At 36.6% G+C, this 24,483-nt stretch overlaps 3 protein-coding genes across 3 annotated transcripts; 1 reads left to right on the forward strand and 2 right to left on the reverse strand.

Moving 5' to 3' along the window:
- Window positions 1-2,122: 2,122 nt before the first annotated feature.
- On the reverse strand, window positions 2,123-4,357 carry LOC120347821 (uncharacterized). Its single transcript, XM_039417925.1, has one exon. The coding sequence runs from the start codon at window positions 4,355-4,357 to the stop codon at window positions 2,123-2,125; it is 2,235 nt and encodes a 744-aa protein (XP_039273859.1).
- Window positions 4,358-9,986: 5,629 nt separating this feature from the next.
- Window positions 9,987-19,826, forward strand: LOC120347643 (uncharacterized). The gene is made up of 13 exons (XM_039417690.2): window positions 9,987-10,123; window positions 12,572-12,735; window positions 13,116-13,193; window positions 13,339-13,509; window positions 13,844-14,002; window positions 14,238-14,424; window positions 14,691-14,830; window positions 15,140-15,283; window positions 15,675-15,881; window positions 16,240-16,399; window positions 16,641-16,868; window positions 17,271-17,432; window positions 19,506-19,826. Exons 1-13 carry the CDS (start codon window positions 10,093-10,095, stop codon window positions 19,670-19,672), a joined length of 1,998 nt encoding a protein of 665 aa, XP_039273624.1. The 5' UTR covers window positions 9,987-10,092; the 3' UTR covers window positions 19,673-19,826.
- A 198-nt stretch (window positions 19,827-20,024) lies between these two features.
- On the reverse strand, window positions 20,025-24,062 carry LOC120347644 (acid-sensing ion channel 1-like). Its single transcript, XM_039417691.2, has 8 exons — window positions 23,704-24,062; window positions 23,413-23,580; window positions 23,029-23,190; window positions 22,640-22,764; window positions 22,138-22,337; window positions 21,291-21,492; window positions 20,578-20,722; window positions 20,025-20,293 (listed from the first exon to the last, which is right to left on the reverse strand). The coding sequence occupies exons 1-8, from the start codon at window positions 23,919-23,921 to the stop codon at window positions 20,044-20,046; spliced, it is 1,470 nt and encodes a 489-aa protein (XP_039273625.1). The 5' UTR covers window positions 23,922-24,062; the 3' UTR covers window positions 20,025-20,043.
- Window positions 24,063-24,483: the final 421 nt, after the last annotated feature.

Raw genomic sequence — 24,483 nt, forward strand, 5'->3', positions numbered from 1 at the left:
GGACGTTTTACAAAATGGGAATTTATCAATTATGATACAATAGTTAAACAACAAATCAAAATAATGACGATAAACGAAATTTTACGATATCACGATCAAAGTCAAAATCAAATAGACTGCATTTGAGCTATTGAGTGGAGATACCTCAGCTTGTCATAGTCATAGTCAATTTTATTTTTTCCAACCAGCAAAAAAATAACATACAAAATCAAAAGATAAACAAAATTTAACACACATTTTTACTGGGGAAGGGAAGCCGCGGGGAACCAAATTTGGTTATCGAGCAGCGACACCCAAGATTCGTCATCTAATTTAATTTGGATACTCGGAAGTTAAAGTTGGTTTCAGTTCCATATGAAAAAACTTTAACTGACAACCTAACAGCAAGTTGTACATACTTTGATCTTTGGTGGGCCGTAACTCCTACATGAGCATTTGCCGCAGTCAGTTTGTGGACCGCAATGTCTTTTCGTAGGTCATTCAGCAAACCCCATATACTCGGATGTTTGCATCGGAACATTCCTTGTAAGGCGTTGTGAAATCCTTCTACAGCGTTTGTTGTTTTGGGGCCGAAGGCATCATTTCAATCTCTTTGGCATAGTTCCACAATCGAGGGGGAAATCTTGCTTCTCTTGGACGTGAACCCACTTGAGGTCCACGAATATAGGTAGATTCAAAATATTGCAAAAGTTGATTGCATTCGGGCAAATCTTCGAAGGTGTCGCAAAGCAAGGTGAAGACTTCGGCAACCTCGTTAATGGGAACAAAAGCCAGAGCTGCCAAACTTCTAATTATCAGATTGAAAGAGGGTAAACATTCAAACTTCTCTTTTATTCCGATAGAACCAACTTTTTGAATTATAGCTTGTGACAGGTGAAAATAACATCCTTTAATATCGGCCAGAGGAAATTGTGCATGGAATGCATTGATAGCTGCTATTTCAAAATCAATGATTTTGGTGGGGTTAGCATTTGGGAAAATGATGTCACGTCTTTTGATAGCCCGGAATCTATATCGACGAGACACAATGAAAACGTATCGAACGCGCCACTCTCAGCCCCTTTGTCCACAAACAAGACACGTGCATAAATCACTTCTTCATATTCTTGGCAAAGAACAGCGGTTTTCTTAAATAGATAAAACAAAATTGATTAACATAAGTCAAAGCATATAACAACAACAAAAGGCAAATTTCTCACCAAATCATGCCATCATGACAGGAGCCCAAAATCCAAGGGGATCAAACAACGAGCTTAACGCGGACAAAATACCTCGCCGAGTAAACTCTCGATCGGGAATATCAATCTTGCACCCGAATTCATCGCTCAATGCGCTCCAATACACGCCTAGAACGCGATTAGACACACCGTCGTCCAAGACACGACTTCGCAGTTGCTTACAACGCTTGCTTTCCGGCAAACTATTCAAAACAACCTTACTATTGGACATCCATTTAGTAAGTTTAAACCCTCCTTTACTCAACAAGGAACGTAGCTGCATCACCGTCGAAACAGCATCGTTATCATTTTTGCAACTGGACAAACAGTCAACATAGAAGACTCGTTTAACAATTTCTAAAATCTTGGGATCGTATTCCGCGCCAAAGTCTTTGCAACAGACAAAATGCAGCACAACTAGGTGATGACGAAGCACCAAACAAATGCACAGTCATTTCATGTTCGACTGGCTGTGTAGATAAATCTCCATCGACCCACCACAAAAATCTTAGAAAGGCCCGATCCTCCGGTTTTACTCTAATCTGATAGAACATTGATTCAATATCAGCAATAATCGAGATGTTTTTTCTTCGAAATCGGGTTAGTACACCGACCAAACTATTAACAAGGTCTGGGCCACTCATAAGCGCATCATTCAACGACAAACCCTCGGACTTGGACGCACAATCAAAGACGATTCTAAGTTTGTCTGGTTTCTTTGGGTTTATCACAGGATGATGTGGCAATAACCATTTTGTTGGATAGATGTTCGGCGACCTAGGACTGTCAGCTATACGAGCGTATTCTTTATCAACATAATCATTCAATGTCTGAATATATTTTTGGCGCAATGTGTCATCTTTTAAAAGACGTCGCTTTAACTGACGAAGGCGATTCTCCGCCACTTACTGATTACATGGTAACTCGCGATGATCGATTTTCCACAATAAAGGTAGTTCGCAATGTCCATCAACAAATTTGAGTTTGTCTTCCATGCAACTACGCGCTATTTTATCTTCGCGGGAAGTTTTAGTGTCACAAATACTGGGGACGTCAGCAAAATCTGTACGCCAAAGTCGCTCAATCTGCGACGCCAAAGGATTTGTATCAACAAAATTAATGGAAGTGTTTTCATAGACGGTCAGAGACGGACCCATAAGAGACCAACCCAGAGGGGTTTTCACCGCAATCGGCTGTTGACTCCGACCCTTTCTAAATTCCTCCCACACAAACACTTCGGGAACATCCGCTCCTATCAGCAAAGTCACTTCACCGTCGTGTATTCGAGGAAAGTCGATACCAGACAAATAGGATAGCTTACGCAAGGAACTGCGCGAGGGTAGCTTATTGGGCTTTATAGGCAAGTTACTGACGCACAATACATTGGGCAATTCAATGCAATCGTCATGTCCGTCAATTTCTTTAACGAGTAGAGGGGACAACTTCTTTGCTTTAACACATTTGGGACGATTACCAACAGTTTGCAATGTAACATCTATAGGCACCCCGGTTAGATTTAATTTGTTCATCAATTTCACACTACACATGGTGGTTGTAGAAGCACAGTCCAAAAGAGCGTATGTATCAAAAGCCCTGTTGCCAGCAGTTACTGTCACCGGGGCGATATTCGTGTAAACACCGGTGTTCCCTTGTTGCTTTGCGGGCGCCAATTTATTAGCGTGAACGTCGTGATCCGCATGGTTCATCGAGGTACCGACGGAACAAGTATGTTTACTAATATCATCTCGCCGTGTAGGTGTCTCGAGATCGCGATGCAACAAAACATGATGGAACGGATACTTACAATCGTGAATGGGGCAACTTTCATTCTGGGTGCACTGTCTAAACATATGCCCTCGTCTTAAGCATTTGAAGCACAACTGATTTCGTCTAGCCACGTTATATCGTTCGTACCATGAAAGAACTTTAAATTTCTTACAGTTTAATAATTCGTGAGAGGAATTACAACACGGGCAGTGCCAATTTGAACCACTAGCAGAAATAGCAAAAGCACTACCTTTCGCCTTAAAATTTTCATAATAATTTGATTGCCTTCCATCTCTTCGGGCAAAACGGAAGACTGATCTTGAAACATTAGCTTGCTCGGTGACAAATTTAGAAAGGTCGTTGTAACTAGCTTCACGATCCTCCGTTTCTAAAATTGTTGCCACTTTGAAATCCCAAGCGTTTTGCGACTCTGGTGGCAATCGTTTAACAATGGCCAGCAAATTGTCAAAATTATTAAGATTGTCGTACTCACTGATTTCTCCAAGAACTAAGCCACATTTCCGCATCAGTCGCGCATACGCTTGCATACCTTTCGCGTCGTCAAAGTTCAACTTCGGACCACGTTTCAACCTGTCCAAACAGGTGCGGGAAATGACATGATCTTTACCATATTCATTCTTCAGCTCTCTCATAGCTTCGCGATATCCGCGACTCGGTTCCATCATTGAGCAATGATCAATGGCATTTTTCGCTTCGCCCTGGCACAGCTGTAACAAATAACTCAGACATACGTTATCATCATCTACAAGATCTGTAACATGGGCCTTAAAGTTGCGGATAAAGGAATAATATTCCATTGGATCACCTGAAAATTTTGCAATTTCTGGTTTGGGTAGATCGACAGTTCTGCGATGTAAAACATGATTCAAACGTGGAGGCACAGGATTAGCTGAGCTACTATCAGCTGTGTGTGTAGGCAAAGTCGGCAAACGCCGTGGAGTATTTTCACGACCGGTATCAATGAGCTGTGATTTAGGTGGGAAATCACGGGATTTCACGCTATTGTCGTGCCTAATTCTATCTACTGTTACCCACCGCAAAAATTCGTCATCGCTCATTTCCCAAACCTTTGATTCTGTTTCAGCAGTCTGCAAAGCGTGTCTTGTCCGAAGCTTACGCAAGTCGTCTTCTAAAGCTGAGAGTTCTTCTTCTTGACGGGCCTTTAGGCGTGCCAGCTCCAACTTCACTCTTGCATTCCGGACGGAGAAAGTAGCTGACGCTGAAGAACTCACGTCGCTAACGTCACTGGAATTCCTGCAAACATCTAGATGAGTTTTAAATTTATTAAAACTGCCAGGAGCATTGCTAATCATTGCCTGATGTTGGTCATCCGACCTACCACCGGTTGCCATTATTGAGAACCCGAATTAATGTTTGAAACCCTTTAGTTGAAAACTTGAGAATTTTGATATTAACGTTAATATCATTGAAAACTTCACAAATTATGTTTGGAGACTTGAAATCGTTGGAATTTTGAAGCCCGTTTGAAAACTTTTATGTCACGTCTTTTGATAGCCCGGAATCTATATCGACGAGACACAATGAAAACGTATCGAACGCGCCACTCTCAGCCCCTTTGTCCACAAACAAGACACGTGCATAAATCACTTCTTCATATTCTTGGCAAAGAACAGCGGTTTTCTTAAATAAATAAAACAAAATTGATTAACATAAGTCAAAGCATATAACAACAACAAAAGGCAAATTTCTCACCAAACGTTTTCCGATCCGGGAGGCTAATACAATTACAATATATAACAGCTAAATAAACAGTCCACAATACAGACAAATATCTGCGACTCTTTACACGACGAATACGTGATGCAAATGACCGAAAGGAAAACGCTAAACCAGACAATAGATAATAATACTAATTTACGCTACAAACAAAGGATAATAATGGGTCTACAATGATTGGATGCAAGGCAGAGCACGATGTACTGCATACAGTGGCAAAATATACGACAAACGTACGTTTACAACGTAACAAATGATTTTCAACACTTCCAACATCTGAACGTATGTTTCTTGTCGCTTGTCTCGTAATAGGAAATATACGCATGGTGGATAGGATGCGCCCTTTTTACAGTGAATTGTATACAACTGGAAGAAAATATCGGGCACCACATCAAATGTACCGTCGCCAAGATATGTGTCACTATCTAGATGTGCAAGTAGTGATCGATCTCCAATGGCCATTATCCGATGACGATCCTCCGGGCCAGTGTCATGCAAAATGATATCTAAATATTCGTGTATATGTAAAGACGCTAATATCCGTAAATGCAAATGCCCATTGGTGTAGATGTTCATGGGTGCAAATGTCTGTGGGTACAATTGTACGCGGGTGTAAAAGTACGCGGGTGTAAATGTATGTAGGTTCAAATGTACGCGGGTTCAAATGTACGTGGGTTCAAATGTCCGTGGGTGCAATTGTGCATGGGTTCAAATGTCCGCGGGTGCAAATGTTCGTGGGTTCAAATGTACATGGGTTCAAATGTCCGCGGGTGCAAATGTACATGGGTTCAAATGTACGCGGGTGCAAACGTACACGGGTTCAAATGTCCGCGGGTGCAAATGTACATGGGTTCAAATGTACGCGGGTGCAAACGTACACGGGTTGAAATGTCCGCGGGTTCAATCTATATGCGGGTGCTAAAATCCATGGGTGGAAATGTATGGGTTCAAATGTTCGTAGGTGCAAATGTCCATGGGTGCAATAGTATACAGGTGCAATTGTCCTGGGTTCAAATTACGGGTTCAGATGTACGGGTTCAAATGTACGTAGGTTCAAATGTGCTGTCACCGTAAAACTAATCACATAGAGCCCTCAGTTTTGAAATAGATAAAAGTCATAGCCAGCTAGCGAAAAATACAATTGTGAACCACTAAAAATTTCAAAGCAATTGATCCTCTAGTCAATGCGAAGTTTTTCATAACGATAAGGTTCAAACTACAAACAAGAACAACAACAACATAATAACAAAACGACATATATGTACATTTCGTGCCCAACAAGAGATGGATGATCAAATATATGGTCACGGCGAAGCAGTGCGAGTATGCAATCTCTCGCAATATACCACCGCAGGCACCGGTTACAGCCGTTACGATATATATCCTACAAACGTTTCCCCGTGAATGAAATTAAAACAGCGGAATTTTAGATTAAATAAAATTTACATGTAGTAGTCCTCTAGCGACAACAACAATCTTAAACCACTGAAATTTTCAAAGCAATTGATCCTGTATAGTTCCGCCAGCATGTAAGTGGCCTGTATGGAATTCGTTTTTTTTGTGTGTGTGTGCGGCGATGTGATCAAAATTAAAAATCGCACTTCTTGTGGTAGTTCCGCTTTTGTGTAAGTTGACATCTGTTAGTTAGCTACGCCGCAGCGGTTCTCCACCTTTCTACCCTGGCGGACCGGTAAAATTAAATAAAATGTATTCGCGGACCGGCAAAAATTGAAAGGAGCGGAACAGAAAATAGGAACATATATTTGCGTAGTATCTGGCACTCACTATGATTAAAAAAAGCACACTTAAAAACATTTTACATGAGGAAAAACTATCAATTAATAGCCGACTGAAAATTGAAATGGGTGGAACATAAAATAATAACATTTATTTGCGTGATAATGCGCAAAAAGGGCACACATCACACATCAAAAAACATGTATATACATGCCAAATCATGTACAAAAACAACTATCTCTAGTGAAAAGTAAAGGTTTCATCGGGTTCATCATATCAATCCCACTGCAGTTAATCGACGATCGGCCAAACAGAATACAATGATAAAGTCGTTGCTAACTTGCCACCAGGCTCAAAATACTGCTGTGTATCACCCGGAAAAGACCTCAACGGCTCATGCCTTTGTTGCGCGTCCCGTGAACACTTGCAGAGTCGCAACAAGTTCAGATCTGGTTGGATGTCAAGGTGAAGCTCTAGAACAGGGGTGTGCAAACTGCGGCCCGCGGGCCAAATGCGGCCCGCAAGCAGAAGTTGTGCGGCCCGCGGAGAAATAACAATTTCGAATGGTGTACCCGCAAAACGAGTATTTATTCTTTTTCGTCGCAAAGCCCATACCAGTCATATTAGCAAAACAAGCTAGCAAAATTCTGCTGCAAAATACACGATTTATATTACAAAAACGTGTTTCTCACTGCATTCGTTTGAAGTCGGGATGACAAAAATTTAAATAGCAGTTTCTTCAGAAGTTTATGCGTTTTAAATCTACTATTTCTGCAAGAACCCCTAATAATGCCGTAGAATCAATAGCAAATATAGGCAATTTTTGTGCTTGCAACTACCAGAATGCCAAAATTAAATGAAGGTGCGGCCCGCGGCTTCACCCAGTTACTTGTATTTGGCCCGCCAATGAAAAAGTTTGCACACCCCTGCTCTATAATATTATACTGTAGTTCTTGACCATTTTCTGGTTTAAACAAAGAAATATTCATAACATTTTATTTGGATGGTAACATTAATCAAGTGACGCATGCAGAACGGAAAAATCACGCATGCTGATTTTCAGTTTTCTGAGCTTGCAAGATTTGACGGAGCTCTTTCGCTATGAATCGGAAGCGAAAAGTGGGATTACTCGGCGCCAAGACGTCGCCGGGCCATTAATACCGCACTTATCAAACAGCAATGTGACGGCGGAAGAGAAATTGCGTTATAAACCAACGTAACTTCGTCTTATTAATCAAGAAAAGCATGCAGAATGGAAAAGGCACGTATGCTGATTGCTGATTTCCAGGTTTCTGAATCTTGCGATATTTGACGGAACGCTTTCACCATGAATCGGAACCGAAAAAGCGAAAAGTGTGATTACTCGGTTTGCAAACAAGTTTTTATACTTTCCAGGTAGAAGTTTATTATGCTGGTAAGAAGACTAGTGACATTTTGCACGCATAAACAGCCTAAATTTCGCGACTCTCTCTTCGATTTTTCTATACACAAGATTTATCGTTTATAACAAACAATTGTAATTTTAAATCAAAACTACCCACATACGCGCACGATATGACTTTCATTTTGACAGATTCTCAAAAGTCTTTCATTTTCTCATGGTGTGTTTAACCTTAATATGATACCCGGTACTTACTCTCGTCTTCGTGTCTACAGTCATTCTTTATTCAAACTATGTTCCTTTTAAGTGGGCATGGCGAACGATTCTTACACAGGTTTAGTTCTCCAAGGTATAGCAACTCGACTGATTTACAAAGTTGAGTAATCCGTAAATTAAAAATAATAGTTCGATCAATGCTTGGAAGTTCATTGATTGAATATATATTGGCTTGTTAATCCCTACTTTTGTTAGCGGCGTTCCACTTGCTCAGTTTGAGAAGAAACACCGAGCATATTAAAAAGGCTACGTTTCCTGATTTTAATTTCCTCGGGGTGTGGGGGGGGGGGGGATCCAATCGACAAACTGCTACCGTTACCTGAATTTACTGTGGCTGTAAGTGTAACTTTAAACTTTGCCATTATAAGTAATAGGGACATTTTAACATCAAGTTTTTAACATGTTAAACCAAAATGCTTGTTAGTGTAGATATACAGAAGAAGTTTTCAACGTTCAGATGAGTGAAGCACAAGGCCGGCTGTACGTGCGTGCCAAGGTGTCAGGTACTTCCAACCTGCAACATACTTAAATTTATCGCTTGCTATGGCCGTCCGTTATTTAACCTGACCAGTCTCGTTGATCACCCTCATCAACGGTTCGGGGCACTTTTGACCGCCAAAACAGTTTTTGAGTTGTCGAACTGTATATCAATATATATCCAAAATATACTAATATCAATATTTCCTTTTACTACATTACGTACAAATAAAGGTACTCCCGTAGTATGTGAACCAAGATGGCGGACACCAAGACGTAGTATGTGTACCAGGTTAGGGTTAGGCCATAATTTCAGATACATATACTGGAGTCATTTGGCTAGTCCCCAAATTCGTGATAGAATTAAAATAAGGGAAAATTGGAATAACATTGTGGCCTATCCCTAACTTGGTACACCTACTACGTTTCGGTGTCCGCCATCTTGGTGCACATACTACGGGAGCGTCCAAATAAGAATATTCATTTAATTTTCTTATGGCCAGACAGACTTTTTAATTAATAATTGGCAGTGGGAAATTACCTGTCTTTTTGTGCTAACGATGTTAATATGTGATTCAATTGCATAAAGTTAATTGCATTGCGTTTGATGGCTTATATAAAACGACTGCAACTTTGCATGATGTGTCGTTGTAGACCTATGGTTGTTGACTTTCCGGGAAATTCCCGTGTAACCAATTTTCTGCACCGTAGTGTTTGAAGAAACTTTTTTTTGTTGAGTAGATTTGAGTAACTGGATCGATTTTCTAAATTTTGGTTGTTGCTCGTTATTTATATATTCCGCCCGCTTCTTTGCAAACTCGGTGTTCAGCTCAGGCTTAACAGTACCGGTGCATGATCTATATTTGAGCATTGCTATCTTCTTTTAGGAAGGATATTGTTGCTTAGTGCTTTACTTCAGTTCGTCGAAACCAATGCGGTTTTCAGCTGTAACCAGATAGCATTTCAGTAGTGTTTATTGCACGTAAAACGATTTGCGAAGGAAATCAATAAAGCACATAAAATCCTCCATTACTGGTAAATTAATGATATGAACCCCGAATATTTCAAATTATTGGTAAACACGTAATGAAAAATTGCAAAACGAAGTAAATAAAATAATTTTTCTTTCCACAAAACTCCTCACGCCACTTGATGGCAAAACACTGGTCTTCAATCTAACTCTAATCAAACAATAACGTCCGCTGTATTTCATAACACGATAAGTAAATATCTAGGCCCTAATACAGCTTACGTTCATATTCAGCATAGCCATATCCTTGCTCTAGCTCGTAACAAACTCTATTATTTCAGTTGAAGCGAATCGGCGACGACCTGAACAAATATTGTAATATCTGACCGAACAAAAGCGACGAGAGAATGGGTGTGCGCGTGTTACTGGAATAACTCGAGCTTTCTCACGATTTCTGCCGACGGTATATATATAGCAGCCTTAGGAATGGCAGTTCTGTCGATTTGAAGATGGGTTCATCGCCTTCAAAACGAAAATCAGGTAAAGTCTATGATATTTGCAAGTTTTGTAATGAAATTTACATAACAAGAAATCAGATAGTTGTAGACTAGCCATGTCAAACATGACGACGGGAGTATTCTTTGTCGCAAAGAGGGGTTCAAATTCAGGTTGTTTTGTATTGGGCAGAGCGAGGTAATCATATAAGTATGGCGTACGGACCGCAACTCAATTGGGTCTTCATTAGTTTTCTTCCGAGTCGCTGCATGCCTAACTAAACGCGAAAAACCCGATAAGTGTTGTCTACTTCATAGGTTCTCAAAGTGCTCCGTACGGAGCCCCAGGGCTCCGCGAGAGAAGCCTAGGGGCTCCGCGAGCTATTTGATTAGTTTTCAAAAGACTGACTTGGCTAATTTTGTAACTGTCCAAAGAAGCAATAACAGCTTTAATAAAATTTGGCAACAGTATAGCCTCGAAATATGACAAAGTGGCGGAATTCGAGATTTACATTATTTATAAGCAGGAGCGCAGCCAGAATTCTTAAGGGAGAGGGGGGATTCAAAATTGAAATCGGAAATTTCCGCGCAACATTATTCGCGATTAAGTAAAAAAACTTTTTTAGAGGATAACGAGATTTCTGTTGCGTAAAATATTCAATCCGTGACTGATGCAACATTTAAAATGTCTTGTCATAATAATTTAATTGTGCTCATCGTTACTCACGTTTGATTCGAGATTACTACGAGGATTACTTAAATTGAAAGATTACTATTCTGAAATAGCATAAAATACGTGATAAGTTGCCAACTATAAATAAATTAGAATCGTATTTTCGCGATCTTGGGATTTGTCAAACTTGATTTGTTCCTTCGCACTCGAGATTATTTTTAATCAAGATATCGCCGTTCCAAAAATCCCGAGGTCGACGTTAAAACTCAATAAGTACAATATACAATTGTGCAATCCATGACCGATGCGGGCATATTTAAAATGACTTGTTTATTGGGATAATTGTGTTCAATGTAACCTGCGGTTGTGTCGACTTACAATAGAAAATCATTACTTCTCAAATAACCACGGCAATCCGCGGACATGAAATGAGAAACAAAGTTAAGTGAACGAAGTTCTTGTGGACTACTGTATATCCTGAACAACGCTGTTATCATAAGATATTAGGAACAGAGTCATTTTGCCGACAAAAGAACATAATACCTTCTACCGGTGCCAGAAGTTTGATAAGATATTTGTGCCCGTCCCGATCAAATCGTAATCATGACTGATTGATTGCGTGGCAGTGTGGCGGATTATAGCGATTTAGTGAATTCGACAAATTTGAGCCCTTCTTGCAGCACTGACTCCACCCAATCGCAGGTCTCCCACTCAGATTCTTTGCAAGATATCACCCGATCATCGTTTAAAAATTCACAAGGTCTAGGCAAAATACAAACGATTGAAATTTATTCTATCGCGTGCTGCTCCTTTGGTAGTTTCAGAATGGGTTTCGATTTCAGTTACTACGATAAATAACCAAAGAAAACCTAAGATAACATCAAATATATATTGTCATTTGCAATGTCTAAAAAAGCGTTTTGAATCTGTCGTGAGTCTGCTGAAACAATGTTTATAGTGTTATCTTCGGTTTTAAGTTTTAGTTTTAATATTTCATAATGCCGCTTTTCAATCAAGAAATTTGAGTTGCGGATTTACCGCCGATTCGTTAATAATTATATTTACTAAATACGAGATGCTAAATATTATTTAGCATCTCGTCGCCGATGACTATAATATATTAACATGTTTTTCACATCGATTTCATAATTGCCCACGAGAACAAAAAAGCAATTATCGTCGTCATTGTGGAACAATACATGTATATGCCTGAGGAAATTTTTGATTTAGGGAGAATAAACACCGACGTAAAGATGTTTAATAAGGTATAACGTTTCTCGCTGACGAAAACAGTCGGCGATTGTACCAAAATGCGATCGCGCAGCAACCTTTTAAGTCTTCCAAAAATATCAAAAGGAAAAAGATTCGACCCCTAATTTATTAATATGTTTGTCAAGTGTCAAATTATATATGCCTTAATATATATGATTTATCTTTGAAATTTAGATTTATTTATGACTTGGTATTAACCCTATTAAAAAAGGTTTAGCATTTAAATCAAGTAAAGTACTTTTAACTTACTCAGTAGTATTAATCGTTAAGTAACAATTTTAAAATTTATTTTAGGGCTCCTTGAATAATAGTCAACATCTTCACGGGCTCCGCAACACCAAAAGTTTGAGAACCCCTGGTCTACTTCATAAAACGCACTTTGCGTATACATGCAATGTGGATTGAAATAACATTAGATTACAAAAATCTAAACATATAGTGCGTACCGGGCGGCCTATTTCCAACTATGGATGTTTACTGGTCTGATTCTAAAACTTTCATATCCCATTCACATATTTCAGTTATTGCAAATCTCTTTTTTCGTAACAGGAGCAATTCCAAATGAGAATAATTTGGAATCGGCGAAAATTATAGATTCTGTCGCAACTGCAAATCCTACATTCAAAAGAAATGCCTTCGATCATACAGTTAAAGAAAGAGTGGGAACCCCAGCAATATCACCTGAATTTCAAAAAATGATCGACAATGTTGTCGTAAGTGGTCCAAATGTTTATCAGTCGACCAAATAAAACTAAACGATAAAATCGAATTCTATCTCAAAATAATTGTCAGTTTTGTTAGACTTCGTAAGATATAATTATTAAGCTTCTACCGGTTGTAAAATTTGTTGATATAGATGGAAATTGTAACTACGGAATCCTTACCCAAAATAGTGGAGATTTAGCATTCAAAAAGTAGTTGGCTTTAGAAAGCAACAATTTGTCCTAATATTCAATTTTACAGGAATCTCAAGACAACGTGAAATTCATTAATTTCTGTTATGATGTTTGTTTCTATAACATTCAAAATATATATACATTAACATATAGTTGTAAAATAAATCATGTAAAATTTTTTCAATTCTTATTTTCAGACAATTATGAGTGCTTTAAATAAAGTTGAAGATTTTGGAGAAAACGACATATTTTCTCAACTGAATGAACTGATTAAGGTAATTGGAACTGAAAAATATTACGGAAAGTAAAGTAACTACTTCTTTAAAATGCATAATTTGAGTTTTAATCTATATAGAAAATTATATTTATTGTTATAACAGTCGTGAAGATTTACTATAATAATGTATTATTGATTTTCAGATTTACTACCTTTTATCTAAAGATCGTATGGAAGAATTGAAGAAAATATGTGAATTGATGATTGAAAAGGGATTGCTCAGTATATTCGTCAGAATGTGGGATGAATTTCATGTGGATCCAGAAGAATTTTACGCAGATTTAAACTGTTCTAAATTTAATAACTTGAACAGGGTATTTAATAATTTTTATGTTTACATCGTATCTATATCATATCTATTAGTTGATTATTTTCATATGTTCAAAATAAATTTTTCTCGCAAACTGTTTCTATAATAGACCATAATTCTCGGTGCCTAATTTATCGATCATCTGAAAATATATAGCAGTACTAATTTAGCCAGATGTACTTAAAACACTGCATTCGGAAATTTTTGCACTTATTAATTTCAAAATTTCATCAAATGTATGTGAACAGTCAATTTACAGATAGTTAATGAATACTTTGTATGCTCGAAGATGGAATTTTTTATATGTTAATGCTGAGCTGCCATTCATTTATTTTAAGATCAAAGTAATATTCTGGAATTATTCGGACAAATGTGTAGAACTTGGCAAAGCTTGTCATAAAGATGGAAAAGTGATTGAAAGATTGATGAAAGAATATACAATTCCTCAACTAAGCGTTGAAAATTTGAAACAACCTAGGCTTAGACACATGATGAAAGTAAATAAATTTTTTTTAATGAAATTATTGTAGACCCGTTTTGGAATGTGAGCACACCAAATATATATGTATTCGAATCATTGCTGTTACTTATTACTATAGAAAAAAAACCATCCCTCAACGTGAACAAGAATAACTTTTGACAAAGAAATCGCTAAAGAACAAAACGACCAAATAAAAAAAGTAATCCCTTCTCCCTATTTTTTGTATGCATACATATTATGTATATTCACAGGCTAATCTTGGAATACTACACAACGTTGTTCGGCTCTACAGTAAAAATCGAGATCTTATCCGGAAAGATGACGGAATAGATAAAATATTAGCTTATGAAAAATCTACTTATCTCATAATAAAGGCGAAAATATTCATTGTACTTGCGTATTGTATAAACGAAGAGGAAAATAGCAAACTTATGACTGGTAATTTTTGGAATATACTTTAGACATAAACGTTTTCACGAATAAGTTTTATGAATGAGTCCCAGACCATGGTATTGTAATCATAAGAAGATGAGAAGTTTGATATTCTTTAACCATGCAGTGCATGAAGAAATATATTTAATAAAAGATTTACAAGTAAAGTAGCCAGCAGGCTTGGACAATTAGCTTCGCTAATACGTGCCCAAATGTTGTGTATGAGAATATTGAGAAAATAAGTTGCCGAACTTGTTTTGTTATGTTTATAGGAAGATCGGTGATATCCTTCATCAAAGATCTCCTGAAATCAGCTCTGGAGTCTCCAAATCATGTTGCGAGAACATATGCATTCTCAGCAGAAGAAACAGTTGCAGCCATTAATAAACTTGCTTCAAATGATGATAACAAGGTGAGGAATGATCTATATATTAAAGTTAGGCTTGCTCGGGAGAACAAAAGACAAAAAGCTCTTTAAAGGAACCAAGATACATATACGATCGTGATGAAGAAAGTTCTAAATGACTTACAAATACGATCGTGGTAAAGAATGTACAAAGTGGCATGCAAAGAAATCAGTCATCAAAAAATATCTAGTGTTATACTTCAGAATCGTAACGAGTTGCAAGAATACCTAAAATCACCCTGACCCATTAATACTGGCCAATGTCAGATTTGAAACATCAAGCGAATGAAGGCATGTTTGATTCTTTTTTGGCAGAAAACGATTGTGGATGCCGGTATATTGCCTCATCTAACAGAACTATTGGATGCTAAAACTGCCTCTGAAGAAGAACATCTTGAAGCAGTTAATTGTATCTGGGCTTTGGCGTTCCACCCAGAAAACAAAGAAAAGATCATAGAGGTATTTTGTATTAAACATACGTTTTTTTGAAACGAATGAAATGAATTTCGAGTTCCATCTCTTCTGTGGTAAATATACCGGTAGGCTAGAGCTTAGCCACTAATGGAAATAACAATAAGCTTCTGATATAAGCAAATCTTACGCCTGCCTATGTGTTCATTTGAAGGCGACAAAAATTAAACCTTTTTTAATTTTCAAATATTAGAAGATGGTTTGAATAAATTATTATAGATAGTATAAAAATACGTGAAAGTATGAAAATGTTAGATTTAAAAAACATATGGTACTAATTATCATCAAAATAATATAGAAATAACTCATTTTCCAACATATATATCGTTATACTCAAAATTGATTATCAAGATACAAATTTGACCGTTTTACTTTCTAGGAAGACGGACTTATAGACAGTATCAAATCACTGAGATCAAGGGCAGAATGTAGCGCTAAATTAAACAAGGCCTGCTCTAGCGCCTTGTTTGTTTTGAACCTAGAAGAGCCGTTGGAAGAACTTGACGTGAGCGGGAAAAATAAACAGAACGTCAAGAAACATTTAATGCTAAGTTACAATTGGGAAGTTCAGCAGACCATTTTGCAGGTTGTCGATCTTTTCAAACTTTTACAAAATAGAAAGTACTGCGGGCAAGAAATCTGTGGATAATTTTTACATTCAAGCATTGTGGTTATTGTCCTAACCTAAAAATTCAGAAGATCCGCTAATTTTTAAAGTATCGTTGATTATGCTGTCCAAATAAATTTCTGTAACGTTTCGTTGGACCAAGGTCAGACTTCCTCAGACAAACATTAGTTGAATAATATAACGCTATAGACGCAAACGTATATATGTGTTAGTGTGCAGCAAGATTCCTAATTCACCTAGGATAGTTATCTTCCCTCTTGCTGCAGCAATCGATAGCACAAACAATATCTTAGTTCGTTTTTTACTTTTCCAATAGCTTCGTGATTTCCTAAAACAAAGTGGATATGAAGTGTGGATGGATGTCGATAAAATGCAAGATTCGATACTGTCTGCTATGGCTGACGCAGTAGAAAACGCTGCTCTCATTATAGTAGCAATGTCTGATGCTTACAAAAATAGCAACTCATGTCGAACAGGTAAAATTATAGACGAGCTCGAAAAAATATATCGCTTACATAATATATAGTATACTATAACAATACTGCTATAGACAGTAAAATGGTTTATACGATTAATATTTATAACTTCATTTTTAATTCATCAACACAACCCAAAAACTTTTTGCCGGAATTCTTTTGCGCCGCAATAAAACTTTAAGTCACACAATCACTGTTGTGCAAGATAATCATGTCGCAAACTCTTTTTTACGTCATACAGAAGCTGAATACGCATATAAACGACAGGTGCAAATTTTACCTTTACTTTTGCAACCTGGTTACGTTGCTGATGGATGGCTCGGTGCGATGGTCGGAACAAAATTATACGTCGATGTTTCAAACGAGGCGATCGAAAATAAATATGGAGATATAATGCAACAGATCAAGAGTTTAACATATTCACAGTCGTCTAACACTGAGCGAAGTCTTGTTCCAGCCACCAGCAAAGGTTGAACTATTTTCCTTGAAAATCCGAATAAAACCTAAGTTTAATTTTATCATATCCCAGTAAAACTTTTAATATAGGTAGGCAGACACTCATTGATAACAAAATTTGAATGCTAACAACTATTTACTTGTTAACATGGATACTGGTATAAGCCACACACTATTTGGAAATATAACAAGTGAAGAATATAAAATATCGACGTGATTTTTTATTTGGTGATCATTTGGTCGATTGCCATCTGCAAAATCATATGTTTATTTATGCACACAATCAACCATTGTGTTTGCTTAGTGCTTGCTATAGACATTTTCACGTTGGCTTAACTCATTCCCCTCATGCAATATCACCATAATTCTTCCTCAACAATAACTTAGGTACTCTAATGTTTAAATATGACTTTAGATACTGCTAAGACAATTCGGCCTGTAACTGCTTATCCAACAACAGTGAGTAGAACGACGAGTGTGGATGGAGGAGGAATATCTCTAGCGAAAGCAAACATTACTTGCAGAAAATGGACAGTTGAAGAAGTGACAGAATGGATAAAAACTACAGGACTCAAAGGTAGGCAGTACAAATCGTGAAGTTTTAACAAAAAATAGAAGTAATAATTGAGATATATAACGAGAAAGAAATTACACATTTTATCCCATAGATCAGTGTTTCCCAACCCGAGTCCGCGGTCTCAAATGAGTCCGCGGAGGGTTTGAATGAGTCCGCAGCGAGCCAGAAATTCGCTGCGGACTGCAAACGTTTCTGCGAAACTTAGCTATCAGCCAAGTTACGATTTAAGTTAGAATTTACATAAAACATAAAATAGACAATAGACAATAAATTTATTTCGTCGTGCAAGAAATCACAACACAAATTCAAAATAGGAAAAAGTAATTATGCGTTACAGTAACGGATTTCATTGCAATTAACTGGAAGTCGCGAAGGACCAGAGATGGTCATAATAAGTCTGCGACACCAAGATTAAAAACGAGTTAATAAAAAGGCTAGTTTATTCACATAACAATATTCGATACAATAATTACTGGTTAATGAGTAGGACTGGACATATATTCGAATACTCAACTATCAGAATAGCAATTTACTATTCGAAAATTTGGTAACAGGTGACGCGTCGCCTGATCAAACGATTGGATTTCCCAACTCACTTGCGAATTTCCGACGAAAACACGAGTCTGCGCACGCTTCGATAGATACCTTAGTGGTGTTTCTCGCGAGTTCGAACAACGAGGAATAAATTTTTTTTTGTAGGTGTCAATGGTGGCAATTCAAACTTTTTAAATTGAAAAGCGGCAATACAAAATACTGAAAATAAAACAGAGAACACCATAAGGTTTGTTTTATTATGGTCCGCAACGGATTAAAAACGCTTTTTTAGACATTGTAAATCGCAAAATTTCGGGTGCTACGTAGTGGTGGGATTCAAATTTTTTGTCAGCCGGTTCCATCACAAAAGTCATGTTTTTCGGCCGGTTCTGTTACATGTTTCTTTTAGTAAGGCTTACCGGTTCGCTGATCTCATAAAATTCCGTGAGACGGTTGTATAGAACCGGTGCGAATCGGCTGAATCCCATTACTGCTGCTACCGTAGTACACGTACCAGGGCATTTTTCCTTAGGATTCCTTGCTTTACTGACTCCACATTGGTACGTACAGTACTGGAGCGCCATAAGTGTTGTACGAACAGCTCAGATTTGTCGAATTCACAAAAATACGAATCAAAACAAATCGGGCACTACCACGCGTTGCTTTTAATACACAACTGCAGATTAAAATCACCACAATTAAATTAATAGTGAAGCAAGGCGATGAATTTTTATTTTTGATTTACTAATATACTTTAAATATATTTTTAATAAGTGCTAAATCAAGTTGTACTTTCTGGAACTTTATAGCAGATAGTAGAATTTTCTAACAGCGATAGCAAATTCGCAAGATCGCAAAACATATGTATCAAAACTAAATATAATCGGGCAATATCATTCTCGCATTATTATGTTTGCAGATTGCCGTGGCATTTTAAAGAAGTAATGCTTTCATCTTGTCGTAAGTCGACGCAACCGTGGGTTACCATGAACACAATTAAATTAAAATAAAAAGATATTTTATATTCTCGTCGTTGTCATGGATTGAATATTGTGCGACGGAAACGGCCATTATACAATAAAAAAGTCGGCTCTTTTAACGAGCACGTAATTGCTTTAATTGCTTCTTCGCGCAGAGTACGGTTGCAATAAATGCACCTTGAGTTCTCGAGGTTTTCGCCGGTGAGAAAATAGTCCGCGACCAAAAAAGGTTGGGAAACGCTGCCATAGATTATCAAATTCTTAAACGGTGCTGAACATACATCGCGGTAAGCATGCAATGTCGTCTGTAATGGATGATAACCAAATCGTGCTAATATGTTTTGCTGTTGATACCCGCATACTGTTGGGTAATCATCACTAATCTAAAATACAGTTACAAGCTGTAATTGGAGAAAAGGTGCACTGCAGTGTTTACTTCTAAGTGACTGTCTCCACGATTGTCCAGATTTTTCTATTTTTTGAGACAAGCCGCATTAGCGATTCCTTCATCGCAGCAATTTTCTTAATTCTAGCGTAATGTTCGATTATTCGATTACAGAAAATGGTTATCTTCAAGACTGTGACGGTATCGCACTCTCACAATTATGTAAATTACTTCTTCGTTGCCCTGAGACTTATTATTCGTTGCTGAGAGAAGAACTTCATTTGAATTTTAAGGAGATGTTGCTGTTTACCGATGCAGTTGAAGAATTATTATTTTCATGAAAATTCCTGATTCTTGATAATGGATTTTTGCGCTTAATTTGTTTTATTTTTGTTTAGTTGATTTGTAAAAATGGTACATCTGACAAAAGCATATTTTTATATTTAATCTTACAGTATTTTTACAATATTTCAAAAAATCGTATATATATTTTTAGAGTACAGAAAACCTTTTTTATACCTTATTTTTGAGTCTATTTAAAGCAACAATACAAAAGACCATATAACGTGTTTTTGCCTGGAATATTATAATTTAATAATATATATACTACGGAAAAAAATTGGGATCAATATGAATATAATTGTCTTCATTACAGAGGTGTAAATTTTCAATGTGATTCATATTGAAATAAAGACCATAGTCCCATATATTATTAAGATTCTAAGGTTTGCACTTTTGTTTTTCTCCTTTTCCTACTTTGCCAAAATCGAACAGATCCAAACGACATCATGAACAGAACAAAATCCAGTAGTTCAGCACATGACATTACACTGGCACCCAACATGAGTCCAAGAGCACCTCCGATGTCACAGAAAAGTTTATCTAATGAATACGATTCTTCCTGTATTGTAGTCCGGTACCACAAATATGGAAAATATACACGAAAATAGATTCCGCTCTTCCTGGAAATGATTGAAATTAAAAATAAACTTTGTACAATGCTATGATCATCAAGTTGATTATCACAATTAATCATGAAATGCATATAGCCTTTTTCAGTTGAGAACATTTCTATAGTTGATAAGTAATATTAACGACAAAATACAAACACTTCACATTTTAAAGCCCAATCGCATCTTTCAGATCTGGGGCAGATATTTTGCTATGAGAGCTAGTAAAATTGCGGGTTCTATTGCAATTTGCCTTGTTAGTATTCCTACAATTTCATAGTATAAATATTACTTACAAAATATCGAATCCCGGTACGTATTTAGCCATCAGTATCCTGGTTCCTTCAGTTACTCTTGAAGACGTCATTGTAATATCATAAATCGTTCTGTTACAATCCGGAGGACAATTGCACTCTTGAAGGATAAATGGATTTGCGGATTCTAAATTCAATGTCAAGTTAGTAACGTCTATTTAGTAGATGCATCCTGGGTTCAGTTTACGAGTGCAAATTAGGCTACGTGCATAATAAGAGAATGCAAAAATAAGAGAACCATTAGATTTATTTTTCTGTACTTGACTTAAAAAGCATTCAAGTAATCCGGTGATTGTTTATTGCCCCCCAAATTGTATTTATACAAACTATCAAAATTGGCTTATTGGCCCAATTATTTTATCATATTTGAAGAATAACTAGTCTTTTATGCGTCCTGCCTAATTCTCTAAAATGCTGAAAGTAGATTAGTGTCGCACCAAAGTTTGTCTATTCCTAAAAAAAAATAGTCTGTGAAATCGTTTTTTGTTTATAATCATTCATATGTTCATGTGACAACAAATTATTCAGGATTGTATAGGCCGCGTTTGCTGGAGGCTTTTCTCGGAAACGCATTTTCTCAAAATCTTCCTACCTCTATAAATGTAGGATTAGCTCCAATATTGATATTTAACCTGTATTAAACTTACTTAGCTATTTATAGTTGTGATAGTATAAACACATAAAAATCAGTTTACCATTCGAAATATGCTGAATCTTGCATTGGTCAAGTTGAAATTTGTTGCAGGTTTTCACTGAAGGGAAATCCAGAGCGTATTCTGCCACACAATGGCAATTCTCCATCATATAATCCATTTCGCATTCAACCAAACAAGCTGTTTGAGTGTATTTCGGATAATATTTAAGTTCACGAAAACCGCATTGCCCATGAGGTGGTTCCTGATTAAGAAACATTTCTGTTTTAGCTTTTGAGTTTAAGCGGGAGTTTGTGAGAAGCTAAAGTCGAAGCCAATTACAGAAGCTAAACCCAGACAAGGATAATTAAATATCAGCATTTTGTGCTACGAACAGAATAAATTTTATGACAACGAAGACAACGAGGAACTTTTTAATGAGAACAGAAGTGGACAGACAGACAAACATATACAAAAGATAGGAAGTATTGTATAATTCTTGGTTGGTTCACAATTTAAAACTTTATGTCTTTTTGAGGACAAAGGTTTCGATAATATCAGTGGGAATCAAAATAATCCTAGTTTCGCGTAGCGTCGCTTCAAATCGGAAACAGCCGTCACGCTTGACGGATTAAAACCGTGTTCTCTTAAAAAATAAATAATTTGGATAAAATATCACAAAAAAAAGGAAATTAAGGAATTAATAAAAGTAATAGTCTTCTAGTGACAACAACAATCAACAACTTCAAACACTGAAAATTTCGAAGCAATTGATCCAGTTATTGAGAAAGCGATTTTTCTACAAAAAGAATAAGAAGAAAAAGAATAGTAACAACATGATCCTCGCAACACTATGGCAAAACGATCCATAGGTCCTTTTCGTGTCCAATAAATGTTTTATCAGTATTACCATTCTTTGTTCAATGAGTTTATTTATCATCAGGTTCACAGTTGCGCCAACCGGTACATAAATCCCTCTGTTTTCCAATAATACTACATCATCTGATGGATCGTGAACCAATACAGAAAATCCCTCTAATGTCATGAAAGGTCCATGAGTCCAATCCTTTACGTCTGACATAAATCCAACTTCAAGGCCACCATCCACACCTGTTAATTGATAAGATAACTGTGACAATTTGATCATTTCGGACAGCGTCACGTGCTAATGTTTAATAGATGAATGTGGAATGAAATCTTGAATCAGTAATGATTGAGGACCGTTGTTACTGGTTGCCCTATCCATAAAAATATGCCCCTGACCACCTTTTCAAATAGCATGTACAAGATTGGCCAAATATGAATCATGATAACATTATCTTTTACTAATGACCGAACGATTTTAATATGTCCTGTTAACTTGATATGATATAACATTGCCTTAAATATAGACTCATTCCTGAGGAACCTACCTCTTAAAGTTTGGTATTTTTCTTCTTCGTCTTTTGATGGATCAAACGTCAAACAGACGCCAATATCTCTAAGTTTTGTATGAAGTACCTTTGTTCTGTTACACAGTTTCCCACGATAAGAACAACTGAAATTAAAATGTATGGGAAATGTCTCCTCATAATCATCCTATTGTTCATTTTCTTTTAGGTCTGGTGCGTGGCTTTTGTAATCCACACAAAGACTTCTGGAAATTCACACCTGGAGCAATAGCACTGAGTATATTATGATAACAGGTTATTGCAACTGTCACAGAAAAATATACTTTTAACAAAATCAAACTTAATAAAAAATTGATGTTATAACACTTTTTTGAAATACTAGTCAAAATATACATTGAATCATGTCTTACACTCCCATGTACGTAAGGTAATTATATGATTTGTTGTGAAAAAATTGTCTAATATTGATATTATCATATTCCGAAGCATTGATTTTGTCCGGCCCAAAATCAGGAAAAGGTCGATACATAATTTCCAACATCTTTGATTCAGCAGGAGATAATTTTTTCTTCCTGTTCAACAAAAAATAAAACAAATGCTATTTTATATGCAAGAAACGGTATTTTCTTTTACAAACAAAAGATATATACATTTGTTTGGTTGAATATTGACTGAGCGACGATGGTGAACATGCCCATTTAGAATAATTTCCAGTTTTTGCATTATTTCATCACAAAGTTGTTATTTCAAAAAACTTCGAATTTTCATTTACAAATTTATATTAATTGTCTTACTGGAACACATTGAAGTTGCACATTGTCACCGCGGGAAAGGATATTTTCTTTACAAAAAATTCTTCAGTTTTTGTTGTTGAAGGATACGATAGGAAATTGTTTACATTGTTGACAGTCATAAATATAGCATATGCAGAAGCCCCGAGAACCATCAAAACCCAAAGCAACCTGAAATATAAATCAATGTTTCGAGTATTGTTATTTGACAACAGATAATATAATCAGCTTATTTAGCTGTTGATTATGGACACACGGCAAACTGAAATAAAAATATTTATCATAAATAAATACCTCCTATGCCAAGTATGATCATTCATAAATATGTAACGAATTCCTTGAACGCCAACTCCCTCGATAAAGGCTTTTGTGTACAAAGACGAAGATACATTTTGTAAATTTGAACTGCATTTGTTCTGTCTTTCCTTATCTCCGATAATTTCCAATTGTGAAGTCTTTTCTATTTTCCATCCGGGCAGTCTTGAATCAAAATTAATTTTTTCAAAATTCATGTTTTTCTATTATCCCATAATTCCGGAAATTTATTGTAAGAATGGAAGTTATGTTTATGATTCGACAAACTATTTCAAAATATTCAAACCATATCTAAGCTCAAAGTCTAAACTCATTAAAGAACTTCGGATGTTACAATTATGAACTTTTTTATCGACAAATATCACCACGCATCCTCTTCGTCGACTACTCTAAAACGACACTTCTGATAAAATCAGTTTGAATATTTTGGAAAACGTACATATTGTCACAATTATTCCTTCGTGGGTCGTTCTTCTTTATCGTCACAATAGCCCACGCACTTTTCTATTAAATAAGATAAAGGATCAAAAGCATGAAATATTAATAGGTTTACCGAAAAAAAAAATTTAACACAAGCGCGACACCGGTGGACAGAGAGGAGGGTAGTTACGACTATAATCGCAGCTGGAGATTGTTAAACTCAATATTAATATATAATTGAATCAGAGTTGAATAAATAACTTTCTCGATTTGTAATTACTGATTTCTGATCGACGGTTAAGCTTGCTGCTATATTACACTAGTCACTTGGTGAAACTT

The sequence above is a fragment of the Styela clava genome, chromosome 11 (genome assembly GCF_964204865.1).
Source record: "Styela clava chromosome 11, kaStyClav1.hap1.2, whole genome shotgun sequence".
Lineage (NCBI taxonomy): Eukaryota > Metazoa > Chordata > Ascidiacea > Stolidobranchia > Styelidae > Styela > Styela clava.